Source organism: Prionailurus bengalensis, chromosome C2 (genome assembly GCF_016509475.1).
Source record: "Prionailurus bengalensis isolate Pbe53 chromosome C2, Fcat_Pben_1.1_paternal_pri, whole genome shotgun sequence".
In the NCBI taxonomy this organism is placed as follows: Eukaryota; Metazoa; Chordata; class Mammalia; order Carnivora; family Felidae; genus Prionailurus; species Prionailurus bengalensis.
This window is the reverse complement of record NC_057350.1, coordinates 40,781,117-40,797,835: the sequence shown is the minus strand read 5'-3', so window position 1 is coordinate 40,797,835 and position 16,719 is coordinate 40,781,117. Positions and strand designations below refer to the sequence as shown.

Here is a 16,719-nt window from a genome sequence, read left to right as displayed (position 1 = left end):
ATACAGAAGTCTCTTCTATTAAAAAAACCTTTATTACAAGTACTGAAGTATTGCTAAAAAGAGAAAAGAAATTATGAGTTCTGTATCATCTTTATCATTGGTTACCTAAAAATGCATTGTTTTTAAATGGGAATGTGTATCCTGAACATTAATAAAAATGTCCATTGTGACTAGTGATTAACAATTTCTGTTCCTTTTTTTTAGAATGCACTATCTCTTCAAACCCAAAACTCAAACTTTACTGTTCCTTTAGATCCCTTAATTGCTCCTCTACCATTTACTGTTAGTATTCCATCATATTCCTTTCATTCCTTTCATTCATCATATTCCAGACATTTCAACTAGAAACCCAATGCAAATTCATAAAATTCTTTGTTCCTGTCTCCACATTTAACCACATGCTAAATTCTTTATTTCCGTATTTTCTGAAACTGTTCTGTCTCTCCATTTTCATTGCCACTATCCAGTCGGGCACTTAATTACTCCTTTTCCGAAATACTCCACTAGCTTCCTTTTGTCTAGGCTTTGATTCATTACCTTTGCGAGTGTTTTAAAACAGTATTTTAAGGTTAATAATGTACTGTTTTGCCCTTAAACCTACAGATCTTCCTACAAAATTCAAATTCCTAAACCAAGATCTAGACCAATCTATTTTTCCAATATTAATATGTATCAATACTTTTCTGAATGTCATGTTCTGGTCTAGTGGTTCTCAAACTTTAGTATGCATCAGAATCATCTGGAAGTCTTGTGAAAAACACAGACTGCTGCACCCCAGCCCAAATTTCAAGATTCTGTAGGTCTGGGTGGGGCCGAGAATTTGCATTGCTAATAGTGTTCACATTCCTGTTGGTCTGAGAAATCACACTTTTAAGAACCACAGCTCTACACATAATTAACTACCCCATTCATAAATCTACTTTTCACAAATTATCTGCTCTACTTATAATTTCTCCTACTCATACCACTTCCTTTTTCATGTCTACATTTAATACTAACAATTCTTTTTATTTATCTTTATTTTTTATTCTTTCTTTTTTTTTTTTTTTTTTTTTTATTTTGGAAAGAGAGAGAGTGCACCAGCAGGGGAAAGGGGAAGAGGATGGGAGAGAATCTTTTTTTTTTTTTTTAATGTTTATTTTTGACAGAGAGAGAGAGAGAGAGAGAGCAAGCGGGGGGGAAGAGCAGAGAGAGAGGGTGCTAGTCAATTTGAAGCAGGCCCCAGGCTCTGAGCTGTCAGCACAGAGCTGACACAGGGCTCGGACTGTCAGACAGTAAGATCATGACCTGAGTCAAAGTCAGGCGCTAAACCAACTGAGCCACCCAGGTGCCCGGGGAGAGAGAGAGACTCTTAAGCAGACTCACGTTCGGCTCGCAGCCCAATTTGGGGCTCGATCACACGACCCTGGGATCATCACCTGAGCCAAAACCAAGAGTCAGACACACAACTGAGCCACCCCAATACTAACAATTTTCAGTACTGAGACTCAGTTCAAACGTTATTCACTAAAACTTTCCCAAATGATGACTGTTAGAAGTCATTTCTCCACATAAACTTGTAGAGGACTTAACATACATAGTGTTTATTGCACTAACCACCATTTCCCTGTTTCAGGTTTATTTTTATTTACTCATTCATTTATTCTAAACTTACTGAATGCCTACTGTGTACCAAGTATCCTAATACTCTCATTTTTAGTGGAAGGAAAATTGGTAAACAAATGTATGTTAGATAGTGTTAAATTCCCTGGAAAATAAAACACAAAGTAAAGGAAAAAGAATGCCAGAAGTGGGATGCTACTTTACACTTTATCTGGGGGTGTTCAGGGAAGGCCTCCATCTCTCTTATAAAGGACACTCAACAGGGTCTTAGAGAAAACCATATTCATATCCAAATAAAAAGTGTCTCTGGCCAATGAAACAAAAGCTAAATGCAAAGGCCAAGGGCAGGAGCATACTTATTCAAGCTGAAGGAAGGGCAAAAATGCTAGTATAGCTGAAGGTAACTAGTGGAGGCAAAGAGTCTTATGAGACTAGTCAAAGAGCTAGACAAGGGCCTGATCATGAAGCACTATAGTCCACGGTAAGAATTTGGGGTTTGATTCTGAGATAGAAAAGCATGGAAAGTTTAGAAGAGATCTCACTCTCACATCTTGAAAAGGATCACTTTGGCTGTGTGGAGAACAAACAGAAAAAGTAGAAGCAGGGAGATAAAATAATCCAGGGAAAAGATGACTGTGGTTTGAATCAAGGTCATAACAGTACATGCAGTAGTCAGATACGTCTTTTCTCCCTTACCAGATGATTCAGTTCCTTGAAGGCAGGGGTTATGACCTTTTCCTCCCTAAATCCCCTAAAATCAGTAGGATGAAGCTTTTCACAGTCACAGCCAATTTTTTCTTTTAGGAATACTTTCTACAACACTTTCATGGCACTTTACATATCTAGATCTATGCCTAAAATAAAAAGAATTTAATTGATATAAAGAAAAAGTAAGTTATATACTATTGGACAGACACGTTATGCATTTTATAAGCACCTATTAAGTTATGAGTACTCAGCAGTTGAAGGTAACTTCAGAATATAAAAGAGAACAAAGTATATCAAGACTTTAAGAACAAAATAACTTTAGTTAATACAGAAAATTAAGAAACCAAAAACAAGAATTTATTTTTTTCATAAAATCAAGAAGAATTAAGAAGGGGCTGCATAGTAAGAGTTAAGTGCCTAGAAGGGAAGCAAAAATTGCATATCCACTCTAAGTATACAAACACTGGATGACACACAGGAAATCAAAGTAATGAAAAAGAATGAGTTTTAAGATTCTTATAACTTAGTTCTACCTAATTTCTTTTTTAGAACTTTCTCCCCTTTTGATTATAAGTTATGTATGCTCACTGTAGTAAATTTGGATAATATACAAAAACATCATCCATCATTGTACTGCCCACATATAACCACTGTTAACATCTTGGTATATTTCCCTTCAAGCTGTGTGACTTGGGGTTAGTTGCTTAACCTCTCTGAGTCTCAGCTGCACTATTCATAAAATGAAGACAAAAATAGTACCTATCTCACAGGGTTGTTGCAAAGAATAAATGAGAATCTAGGACAGGGGCTGACATAGTTTTTCTTAAAGAGCCAAAAAGCAGCTTATGGACCATATACATTCTCTAATCCCAACCAGTCAATCCTGCTGTTGTATCATAAAAGTACTCACAGAAAATGTAGAAATGAAGGCACATACTCCAATAAAGTTTTATTTATAAAAACAGGCAACACTGCATGTGTCACAATGGCTTATAGCAAAAGTTCATAACCTTTCAGCATGTTTGGATTGTTGTTGGGTTTTTTGCTTTTTTTTAGAAAGTTTTTGAAATTCTTAAGAGGATCTGGAGGAAAAAAAAAAAGAAATTTAGACCTGCTACCAAAGAAATGGCAAATACAACTTTTTGCAAATAATTTCAGAGTTCATAGACTTTCTGAAGTATATGAATGGCTCATATATACGATCATCAAAAAAAATTCTATTTCTAATGAAGCAGCTCATGTGATTTATCTTCACCACACTTTCCTTCTCTACAATCCACATGTGAGCACAGTGAAGACTGCACCAGCCTACATTCAAACTGTGTAATCCTGATGCCAATTTTTCCACCTAGTTTTTATTATATCTTCCTAAGTCATTACATAATCATCAAACACATCATTTATTAAAGCCTGAATAATATTTTAGTTTACGAAGGTTTGAAAAGTTTTCAACGATTTTAAATGTTCTGCTTGCTGTTCCATTTTCAATTCATTCCTTTCTTTAGTTATAATTAATGCTATGATGAATAGCTTTACATCCAAATTTATATTTCCTCAAAAATGAATGCATTAAGGAAAATTACTAAGCCAAAAAGTAAAAGTTATTTTTAATGTTTGTAATATATTTTGATGAGAATGGTTCTGATGATATTTACTCCCACCAGCTGAAAATGTTATCTGTTTCACTACTCCTTCATGAGCATGGAATCTAAATTTCAGACTTTACTTTTACCTGAGAAACCTTTGGGAAAGTTTCAAATCATGGTAAAAGGATAGATAACAAAATCTGAAAACGAATATCCACTGTACCCTGGATTAGTAAGATTTCCACATACTTAAGGTTCTATGTAAGTAATATGGAGAGTAAGAAACCTTAAAATTTAATCATTTATGGGGCACCTGGGTGGCTCAGTGGGTTGAGCGTCCGACTTCAGTTCAGGTCATGATCTCACAGTTGGGTTCGGGAGTTCGAGCCCTGCATGGGTTTGCTGCTGTCAGCCTATCAGCGTAGAGCCTGCTTCGGATCCTCTGTCCCCTTCTCTCTGCCCCTCCCCCACTTGCACTCTCCCCTAAATACATACTTTTTAAAAATTAATCATTTAAGATAAATATCTAAAACATATTCCATACTCTCCTGCCTTCAAAACACAGTAACACAAAATAACTTCTACTGGTTTGTAATCATCATAACTTGCATTTTAAGAATAAACACTATAATGAGCCACTGCTTCTAAGAGAGGTATATCCCATTTAGGTGGGCTGGGAGGAAAACCTAAAAAGGTTGAGAATCACTTTTATTTTTTTCAGTTTATTTATTTATTTTGAGAGAGACAGAGCGTGAACAGGGGAGGCACAGAGAAAAGAGGGAGAATCCCAAGAAGGCTCCATGCTGTCAGCACAGAGCCCCGATGTGGGGCTGGATTTCATGAAAATGTAAGATCATAACCTGGGCTGAAGTCAAGAGCTTAATCAATTGAGCCTCCAAGAATCACTTCTTAAAGAAAGCTTCTGATAGCTTAAGTTTGATTTTTTTTTCCCTCTCTTTTACATTCATGAACATCTTTAGTTTCTGCTGCCTTGAGTCTTTTTGAATCACTATTTCTACTCAGTCCATAACTGCTTTACCAAATACATATGCTACAATAAATACCAAATGCATATTCCTAGGTACAATATAATGTATGTGTATACTGAAATAACTAAGTACACAGGCTCTTGACAGGCTGGCCAGATTCGAATCCAATGACCACATACTAGTTATACACAGTGACTTAGTCAAGCCATTTAATATCTCTTGGTCTTAGTTTCCTGATCTGTAAAAGGAACAATGGCAAATAATCTGTAGGGTAGTGGATTAAGTGATTAAAAAAAAAAAACAAGTAAAATGACTTATCACAGTATCTAATACTTGGATAACACTCAATATATGACTTATGTATACATATAGAGAGCATTCCAATAAAATAAATCATTCAGATATTAAAAATACACACACATCAGTGATGATAGTGATTAATGAGTATTTAGAACATTTCAACTTTAAAATAGACAATGGTTAATTTTAGTAAACTCTAGTTATAGAAATATATATTAATAAACCGTGTAAGGTAGCACCTGGGTGACTCAGTCAGTTAAGCCTCTGACTCTTGCTATCATTTCAGGTCCTGATCTCACAGGCATGAGATGGAACCCCACATTGGGCTCTGCGCTGACAACTTGGAGCCTGCTTGACATTCTCCTTCCCTCCCTCTCTCCTTCTCTCTCTTGCTCACTCACTCTGCCCCTCCCCTGCTCACTCTCACACTCTCACTCTCTCTCTCCCTAAACAGACAAACAAATTATGTAGGGGCACCTGGTGACTCATTCAGTTGAGGTTCTGACTCTTGATTTCAGCTCAAGTCATGATCCCAGGGTCATGGGATGGAGCCCCATGCTGGGCTCTGCATTGAGCATGGAGCCTGCTTAAGATTCTCTTTCTCCCCACCTCTGCCCTCTCCCCTGCTCACACTCTCTCTCTAAAATAAAATATTTTTTTAATATATTTTAAAAAATAAAAATAAGGGTCTCCTAGGTGGCTCAGTCAGCTAAGCGTCTGACTCTTGGCTTCAGCTCAAGTCATGATCTCATGGTTGCTGAGACTGTGCCCCGTGTTGGACTCTGTGCTGTGAGAGGGGAGCCTGCTTGGGATTCTCTCTCTCCCTCTTTCTCTGTTCCTCCTTCATGCATGCACACATCCATCCTCTCTCTCAAACTAAATAAACTTAAAAATAATAAATTTTAAAAATAAGTAAAAATTTAAAAACTGTACACATTTCATAGGGACATTATATATACCCATATATATATATATATATATATATATATATATATATATATATACATATATATATACCCACACAAATTTTTGTGGTATATACAGCAACACTGTGCACCTATTCATATCTACAGTAGTCCCTCCACCTTATCCTTGGGAGATACATTCCAAAATACCCAGTAGATACTTGAAACCACATATAGTACAACAAACCCTATAAATACTATGTTTCTTCCTATACATAAATATTATAAAGTTTTTTTTTTTATTTTTAATGTTTATTTATTTTTGAAAAAGAGAGAGAGACAGAGCATGAGCCAGGGAGGGGCAGGAGAGGGAGACACAGAATCAGAAGCAGGCTGCAGGCTCCAAGCTGTCAGCACAGAGCCCGATGCAGGGCTCCAACTCACAAACCGTGAGATCATGATCGGAGCTTAAGTCAGAGGCTTAACCAACTGACCCACCCAGGCTCCCCTCTTAAGATAAAGTTTAATTCATAGTTAGGCACAGTAAGACATTAACAACAATAACTAATTATAATGTAGAACAATTATAACAATTCCCTGTAACAAAAGTTATGAGAATGTGATCTCTCGTTCTCTCTCTCAAAAATATCTTATTGTAGTGTGCTCACCCTTCTAATGATGATGTGAAATGATAAAATGCCTACATCATGAGATGAAGTGAGGTAAATGACATAATGTAACATAGTGTTAGGCTACTAATGACCTTTTGACAGTATACCAAAAGAAGGAGCATCTGCTTCGGGACCACAGCTAACCTCAGGTAACTGAAATCGCAAAACAAAACTGCAGATAAAGAGGGCTACTGTACAGACATAACTACTTCTCTTCCCTCTCTCTTTCCTCTTTTCATGTCTCTGTACCATGTTTTACCACAAATGGAGCCAGAAAATGAGCCTGTCTCCCGCTTTCTCAAAGTTAATTAACTGATCAATTATAAAATATCACTTAACCCTGAATGAATATAACTAATCATGTTCTCCATGCCTTCACCTACCCAGGTAAGCAATGCTGAACAAAAGTACAGACTAGTGGTTACTCTACATTCATAATCAGCAAACTCAAATGGTTCTGTAGGTCAGTAAATCCTACCCACATCTCTAAGAAGCTACCGCTTTGGAATTCCATTCACATTAAATCTCCAACCAGCGCCACGTACTCTAAACAGATGAACTTTGCTGCTACCCCAAAATTCTATATAAAGCAACCCCTACATTTGTGTTTTGAGTCTTATCTTTCCTTCTCTTTTTGGAATCTTATTTTATAGATTATCCCTTCTTTCTTTTGTAGATTTACCTCTGCCTTTCCAATTAATCATTTTTATCAGATTTTAAACATGCCAAATTCTCACCAGTTTATTTTTTTAAATCCTCAGCTTTAATCTATAAGCTCTCCACCTTCTACCTATCTTTCCTTCTCCTTTAAAAGTTATCTATACTTACTGTCTCTCTTTCTTTGCCTCTCACTCCTCAAACTACTCCAGTCTGATTCCTACTTCCATCACTACATCAAAACAGCTCTGCTTAAAGTCACCAAAGACCTCCATGTTAACTCAATGGTTGGATCTCAATGGCTTTCAATGTCAAGCACCATTCACTCTATCCTGAAACATTCTCTACCCTTGATTTCTGTGATACCATAGTTAACTTGGTTTTCTCCAACCTCTTTAATCTTTCTCAGACTTCATTTGAAGACTCAATCTCTTCTACCAGGCAACTGTACTGTGTAGTCACTGAAGATTCATTTCTAAGTCCCCTTCTTTTCCCACTCCATATTATCTCCTTATGTTAGCTTATACATACACATGGCTTCAAATGCCATCCGTTCACACTGCTAAGATGACCAGACCTCATTTCTGCACTCTGGATTCTGTAAATCCAGGTATCTTTAAGATCTCTCATTGGATGAGAAAAGGCATTTTAAATTCAACATGTTCAAACTAAACAAAACAAAGAATCTCAGCAGACTTCAACTTGCCCAAGAATCCAAAAATAGGCAAGTCTCTTGTAGGCCTCTGCTTTATAGTATTGAATACCCGTACTTCATAGAACTTATCAAAGTGATAACTGTACACAAAAACATGGACAATGACTGTTTGCTTACTACTATATATCCAGTGCCTTCTAAAACTGACAAGCTTCGACTATAATATCAATGACTCTTTTCCCTACAGCCTAAAAGGAAAGCCTTTTAGCTATTTTCATATTCACCACTGCTTTGGAGAGTTGAGTGTACTGAGTGCTTGCACAGAGTGTCAGTGTACCGGACTTTAAGGTCTTATGTAACGAATTATACAGACTGACCTCCTCTCATGTTTAGTTTGCCACCAGTATTCCACCATGGCTCTAACCAGGTGACATTGATTGGGTCTCATACTAGGGAACAGATCCATACTGAATAGAGTACACTGGTGAAACAATGAACTGACCTGTCAGAGAAATAGGGAGCTAAGGAATCAATGTGATACATATTACATGAAAGCTAAAGGTTACCTATCTAGTACCAGATTTATTAGAAATTACGGAACTTAAAAATACTCTCCAGTGTAGAGCAAGTACTACCATAAATGATTTATAACATAAGTAGGATCTGTATTTAGTTAAATAAATTACCTCAGATTTCAAATGTCCTAATATCCTTACCATTACATATTAGTATACATTTACAATGGTATCCCAATTCACCATATTTTACTGATCACATTGGTTTTTTCAAATAACTTTCCAGACACAGATTTTGCCATAGTTTTATTAAACTTAATTTAAAATTCTTTTTGCTTTTGTTTGTAATTGCTAAGGTATAGTTTAACACTTTTTGGCAGGAAAACAAAGATTCAGTGCCAACAATAATAGTACAACTGGTACCTCACTTCTGTTTGGCAGAACTGCAAAATGATGGTATCATTAAAAAACTTAAAAGCAATAAACTTCATTTAAAAATATTTTCTTCTACCATTTTATCTACAAAATTAAAATGGAGATCAATTTTTTGAAGCCAGTATGACTGATGATGGTTATTAGAAAGCAGTATGGACATACTTTTACTATAAGACTATGTATAAAGAAGTTATTTAAATTTAGGGTCTCATTGGTTTACCTAAAATGACCTTCATAAGTTCACTTAACCAATTCATTTTTTAAAAAATGCACGTACTTTTAGGAACCAAGGAGTTAAATTTCATTATACTTAATTAATCTGGCATTTAGCGCACTTATTTACAGAAAATAAGATACAGAGGTAGAAAGAGAAAAAAATAAAATGTGGACTTTTTAATGTTCATTTATTTATTTTGGGAGAGAGCGAGAGCATGAGCAGAGGAGGGGCAGAGACAGAGGGAGAGAGAGAATCCCAAGCAGGCTCCACACTCAGCACAGCGCCCAATGTAAGGCTTGATCCCACAAACTGTGAGAACACGACCTAAACTGAAATCAAGAGTCGGAGAGTAACGGAGTCATCCAGGAGCCCCAAAATGTGTTTTTTATACTTTATTTTTCCTCTGATTATAAAGGTAGTTGGTTTAACTAAGAAAATATAAAAAATAAATAAGTGTAAAGAAAATAATCAAATTCAGCTATAAACTTATCACTAAGAAGTTATCCACCATTAACAATTTGATATATTTCTTTTTCAGTCTTTTTTATATACAGAAGTGACATTACCTGCTTCCTGTGTTTTTTTCAGTAGTTATTATACAACGAACAGTTTTCATATGAATAAATATTCTGTAAAAACATGACTGTTGGGAGGACATAGGATTCTACTATATGTAACAACTCCCCTAACTGCTCATTAAGGTTATTTTCAATATTGTAATGTCATAAGGAAAAATTTGTGCCATTCAATTCTGAAAACCAACCTAAAACACATTAAACAACAATAGCAACAACAACTAACTGAGATCAACTAATCAACTAACCTATAACCCTAAGTTATAAATTATAATAAGTTATAATTATATTAATGTAATATAATGTACATAATGTAACATATTAATATAATACTAATTATAATAAATTAATGTGTTTCTATGGAATTCACCCTTTATGAACACTGGAAATACTCCAAATGTGTCAAATTTTGAAAACTATCTTTGAAAAGCTAAAATTTTAATTTGCAATTTAGTAATAAAAAAATTATTCTGCCAAAAGGAACAAAGTAAATTTGTGTGATGAAATTTTTTCTAGCTCTGAATATTCACTACAGAGTATATCAGGAAGTAGGATACTCTTTTTCAAAAGTAAATAAATCACTATGAATTAGTTTCAGTTCTTTTCCTTTTCATCATGTCTATTATTCTTTGCTGAGCTGAAAAACTAATTTGAGACTTCTAGTTAAATGTGGCAGATTGAACACACATTTATTTCTGCTCCCATTTGAAAACTCCACTGAAATAACAGTAAAAATATTTTTGTTTCAGAAGAGCTTAACTCACAAGGAAAAAAACAATGAAAAGGGAGAGATGACAAGATTTAGATAGCTATTATTTAGAAAGGGGGAAGGAAATTTGGGAACAAGCTAATTTGTACTAAAGAACACCAGAAAATCTCAGGAATGTCAAACACCACATATCTCTAAAAGTGGAGGTGAAAGTAGAATGAAAAACAGACCCATGGAGTCTCCCCAAGATCCCTTCCTCTACTAAATGAATGTAAACTCCAGATTCTCTGGAAAGGCTAAACTATAAGAGACTTAGAAGTAATAAGGCAGAGGAGGAAGGGGTTAGAGGGTAGGGAAGTGGATATAGAGAAAAGGGGAGGAGTGGTAAATTCAAAGTGTACAAACTGAACAGTGAGATGGTAAGGTACTCCCCATTTCCTCCATCAAGTAGGCTGGCTAACTGATCATATCTACAACTAGGAAAAAAAAATATTTATAAACATGGAGGTAAAGATCATAAGAGCTATAAAAGAGTTGCAACTGATTGCCTTTGGGAAATGTGTGAGTTAAGAAAGGGACAGTATATGCTGCTTTTTATGATAAACCGGAGGGGGGGGGGGGTGGGGGGGCGGGGACTGGTTGCCTCTCTAATACCTATTCTTGTTTTCTTTCTTGCTAACAAAATCACAGACCTGTGTTTATCAGGAAAAATGATACAAAAAGAAAAGAAAAGAAAAGAAAATTCCTAGCATTTTTTCCAGATGGAAATACCTAACAAGATGAAAATGAAAGTCACTGAGTAGGATTTGGGCAATATATGTTTGGTTTACCCCTGTTCCTGCTACTTAGAACCAGATGTGATGACTGGGACTCCAGCAACTATCTTGGGTCATGAAGCAAATGTGAGATAAGACAAGGATGACCGATAAGAAAGAGCAAATGATGGTACAATGATCATAAAGCTACTATATCATTCCTATATTATCCATTCAAGACTTTTCACATAAAAAAAAAGAAATGTATACAACTGTTTAAGGTATTCAAGTCTCTCTTATCAGCAAAATGCAATTCCTGATATTCAAGTCCTGTATGATGTTTTAAAATAAATACATATAAAACACTTATAAAAATTAAAAGTAAATTAAAAATAATTCCAATTAATAGCAAGAATTGTTAATAATGTATTCTTACACTCTAAGAAACTACTAAAGAACTATAAATACTATGTAAATTCTATATTAAGACTAAGAAGTCAAGATTATGTTTTCCAAATACAATTAAATTTTTAATTTCTCTAAAGTTACAATGTTTAAACCATGAGGCAAATCCTTTTTATCTGTTACATTGTCTCTTGGGTACCTATTCAAGTGCCCAGTACACAGTTGTTAAAATTTACTTAAGGATCACTGAATACTTTTTTGCCATTTGTATCAGTAATACAGATGTAAAGTATCCAGTGAGTTCCAAAGTAAAGGTATAGTGGGGTTTCTCAATTTAGGCACTACTGATATTTTGAGCCAGATAATTCTTTGTTGCTGGGGCTGCTCTGTGCATTTTAAGATGTTCAACACCCTCCCTGGCCTCTACCCACAATACACCAGTAGCACCCCCCCAATTAAGATAATCAAAAATATTGTCTTTGCCAAATGTCCGCTGAAGGAAACAAAATCTCTGAGAAAATGCTGTTGTTTTTGCACATCATTTAATATTTCATCAGGATCTTCTAGTTAAATAACAGAATTTTAGAACTGTAACATTCCCAAATTTTCTCTAAATTTTATTGTGGGATATAAACTATAAGTGACTTACAGATTAGATTATCTCTAATGTCCCTCTTAAACCTTCAGAGGATTTTGCAGGAGAGAAATATTAATAGCTTCTATCTATTTAATCTTAACTATGTGCTAGGTATAGTACTGAGGACTTCAGGTTCATTCACTCCTTTTATACTCATGACATCCTCATGGGATGGCTATTAACTCTACTGTAGTAAAAAACAATTTAAAAGTCTATGTTAGTCAACATATCAATGTGTTTCCAGAAATACTTCTTTATCACTCACTATATTCATTCTGGCACTAAACTAAGAAAGTTCTTAACTTGCTAGTATACAGTTTTCGATGAAAACATTTCAATATATCTAGCCAACAAGGTAAGCTGAATTATTACAACCTTCAGGCATTAGAGAAATAGTTCACAATACCAAACAAGTCAGAGAAATAATTATCTGACTGTTTCTTGAAGTATTTTTTATACTGTGACACTAAAGAGGACTTTTACAACTTTTCACCCATGATTCCCAGAGTACTTCCGGTAACTACTTTGCACCACTTGCCAAAAAAAAAAAAAATCATTTTATAATTATTTGAAGATTTATTTGTGATTTCAATCTGTCTTTCAATAGAAATTGAAGGCTGGGTTCAAATCCCAATTCACCCTCCTACTAGAACTGAAAATAAGTTAACTTGTTCAAGCCTCAATTTCAACTATGTAACTTGTGTAATAAAACCAATATGAAGGTCTTAAGAGTTAGCAGACCCTCAATAAAAATTATTCTCCCCCTCCTTTCATCCTAAAAGCAAGTTAAATATCAGTTACAAGCCAATTCTATTTAAGCATTTGCTCAGGGTCTACTAATAAGAGCCAAGGGAGGATGTGATAGGGCCAGTTAGTCCAACACTACACCAGGTAACTATTGGAAACCAACACTTTCAATCTCTCAAATCTATCACCTCAAAAACTAGCTGAAAGCTGAGGGGCTATTCCCTTAATCTGAGATTTTACAATTACTTGTATTGCTTCTCAAACAGAAAAGTGTATCATCAACTGCACTGAGTGTAGGCATAATTATCACCACTTTGTATCACCTCTATCTTCTGTTTTACTTCTCCCTATGGTAAAAGATACAAGAACCTCTCTTGAAGTGTTCCTTCCTCTCTCCCTTCACCCACACAACTAACTGCCAAGAAATTTTGATTCATATTTCTCTCTAAAAGGAGGAAGATAAATTGAAGCCTTTCTTTTCAATGCCAGAAACGTCTGTGTATAATTCATATATTTTTTTAATTATTTTTTAATGCTTATTTATTTTTGAGAGAGAGAGAGAGAGAGAGCACGTGCACAAGAGGAGGAGGGGCAGACACACACACACACACACACACAGAATCCGAAGCAGGCTTCAGGCTTGAGTTGTCACTGCAGAGCCTGATATGGGGCTCGAACCCACAAACCATGAGATCATGACCTGAGCCGAAGCTGGACACCCAACCAACTGAACCACCCAGGTGTCCCTAAGTCATGTATGTTAACCGACACCCACCCAAGTGCATATTATCCATTTTGCAGATTACCCATGATTAAGTAATCTACTAATGAATATAAATTACTTCATATTATCCTTAGTGAATATTAGAAAACCAAATGCTTAAAAAGAAAATCTTTGGGAATTAGATTATATGATCCACTGTTTCCTTTACTGGCAAATGAAACAGAACTACTATACTAGATTATATTAATCAATGGATAAAATTCAACTTAAGACAGATAATCTTTTATTCCATCTTAAAGTTTTAATGTAAAAAAAGACTTTACAAAGCTCACCTGCAAGGTGGAAATAGGACAAGAGCCCAGGAACAAATCTACTGGTAATCTAGAGTACTATAAAATATGTAATGAGGTTTCAGGTAAAAGTTGGTAACATGAAAGTATGTCAGTTTAACTTAACTCATAATTTAGCAATATAAAATAAAGGTTCGTTAAGCACTTCCTGTTTAATTTACTTTCCTGGATATTTAGGAGGCAGCGAACTTTTATAGAACCTTCAACTTCATTTGTTCTTAAAATAATTTACTGTCACTGTTTGGATGCTGTATTTCCCAGGCCAAATTTATTCATTTGTTCTTAAAAACGATTTCAAGATACAGAAGAAGAATAGTTAAAAGTTCTACAAAAATGTTCTGGCCCTCAAAATTTTAAGTGCTACAGCAATTAACAATTATCTGATCAACTAAATCGACAAAGCTAAATGTAACCAAAACCAAGTCGCTCATTAAAAATATAAAAAGCAAAACATAGAAAAAAAAAGAAAAAAACCCTTTCTGCCCATGAATGTATTAAAAAATCAACTGTAACCTAATTTTTGGAAGTTTAAAATTCCCATAGATGCAAAGTATACTGATAACATGGTTTCTACATGTAAAATATACAATAAGAAGATATGTACTGCAAAGACACTGAGCCTCTAAATCCAGTGAATGCCAATACCAAAACATGCAAACATATACTTCCAAGAAAGTCACCAGAGAGCAATGTCAAAGAAAACTGACACACTTCATCCCAAGACAATTTCCACCTTCAAACCAATTTATCTACAGAGGTGGGAGGAGGGAGTCGAAAACAATTTAAAGCATTAAAAACTTAACTGAAAAGGTCAATCCATCCGTTTTCTTTCAATGCCTGGGAAGGCATAACATCAAATTTCAGCGAATACAATGCCCACCGCTGGTTAACTTCATTCCTACTTGTTACCAAGATGAAATTAATAGCTACCTTCAATTAACATGTAAAAGATCCAAACCCTTTACATATTCACCCATTTAATTACTCTTCCTATTTGACTGAAGAGGAAACTAAGGCACAGAGAGATTAAGTAACCAGTAGGTTACTTAGGTTACAAGGTAACAAGACTAGGAAGTGGTGGAGCCATGATTCAAACCCTATACATGGAAGATAATAAAATAAAACAAGGGAATGGAGTGTTAAAGGAATAAAAAAAAAATCCAAATCGCAAGACTATGGTGAATGAGAACGAAATATTTGAAGTATAAATACGCGTAGATGTGAGTGTAAATTACACAAATTTTACCCCTAGACAAGTACTTTCTTGCTATAATATTTGATTACAGTCAAACACTTTCAACTACATCAAATCGTAGTGGCAGACGACCAAGTAAATAATTTACCGTCACTGTTTAGACACTGTATTTTACAGGCTACATAAAATACATTGTAATTTAAAACATGAAGGGGGTGGTGAGGTAATCGGAGCAATAGTTTAAGGAAAACTACTTTCTCTATCAACAGCTCATTAAAAAACAAACTACGTGTGTCGGGGAACCGGGGTAAGAAAAGGAAAGATGACAATCACACTGCCTTAACCCCACCTCCCAAAAAAGTAACTAACAGTGGGTCAGCGCCTAAAACCAACTGGCGAAATGGCCCAGTGGGATCTCGTGAGGGGATGACAGGAGACCCTAGCAGAGGGGGAGGGGTGGCGATGACAGGAGAGGGGGCGGTAGAGAGATGGCACGCCTCCCATCTCCGAAAAAGGGGAGAATACGGGGGGCAAGGGGCGGAGAAGGGAAGGCAGGAAATGTTGCCAGAGATTCCAAATGAGGTGAGAAGGAACAGGGTAGGAAACCCAAGAAGGCGGGACCCTCGGGCAGAAAGGGGTCTGTTTGGAGCAGAGGAGGCATGTCAGTACACAGTTTTCCTGCCAGCTGACCCCCCTTCTCTCCAGCCCTTCCAACCCCTGACAAACTCACTTTCTCAGCAACCCTAAACCCGCGGGTCATCCCAGTCCCGCTCCCTGCCCCCCACCCCAAGCCGGATAGGTGGAGGAGGGAGCTTCACTCTCTCTCCTTGTTGGGCTGGTAGAGCGGACACCGGACACAGCCCTGATTCGAGAACGAAAAGGCAAGGAAAAGCAGGGAGGCCCAGGACCCGGGTGACAAGTCCGGGCGGCCGACGGGCGCCTCACCTGACAGAAGCGTCGGCAGTAATCCCGACTGCTGATCCCAAAGCCGCCGACACCGCAGCTGCCGCTGCCAGCGCCACCTCTGCCGTCACCCGCAGCTCTGAGCCCAACAGGGCCTGGCGGGGACTCCACAATGGCCACGAGCTCTTCTCCGAGGCGTTCGGCCTCTTGATCGCTCTCTTCCTCCGCCATGAGGCTCTCGCCGCCCAGCGCGTACCAGCCCCTACGCCGCCGCCGCTGTAGCTGCCTCGGCTAACCTCCTCCTCCTCTAGTTCCCTCCCCCTTCCCTCCGCCCGAGCCGGACAGGGGCCTCTCGGCTGGCTCTACTTCCGGCTCCGCCCACCCACGCCCCCAGTTTTCATTGGATATATGAAGTTGCCAATCACACACATGCCCACCCTTCCACTCCCATTGGCCGAATCAGCCGTCTGTTTTATAGA

At 36.8% G+C, this 16,719-nt stretch overlaps 1 protein-coding gene across 2 annotated transcripts in view; it reads right to left on the bottom strand.

Annotated features, from left to right (window-relative positions):
* Positions 1-16,716, bottom strand: part of ZNF654 (zinc finger protein 654) — a 94,312-nt gene extending 77,596 nt beyond the window's left edge. For both annotated transcript variants that reach the window (XM_043593895.1, XM_043593896.1), the window contains exon 1: positions 16,283-16,716. In XM_043593895.1, the coding sequence (XP_043449830.1) occupies positions 16,283-16,471 (189 nt within the window). In that variant the 5' untranslated portion in view covers positions 16,472-16,716. The remainder of the gene's footprint in view (positions 1-16,282) is intronic.
* Between the last annotated feature and the right edge of the window lie 3 nt (positions 16,717-16,719).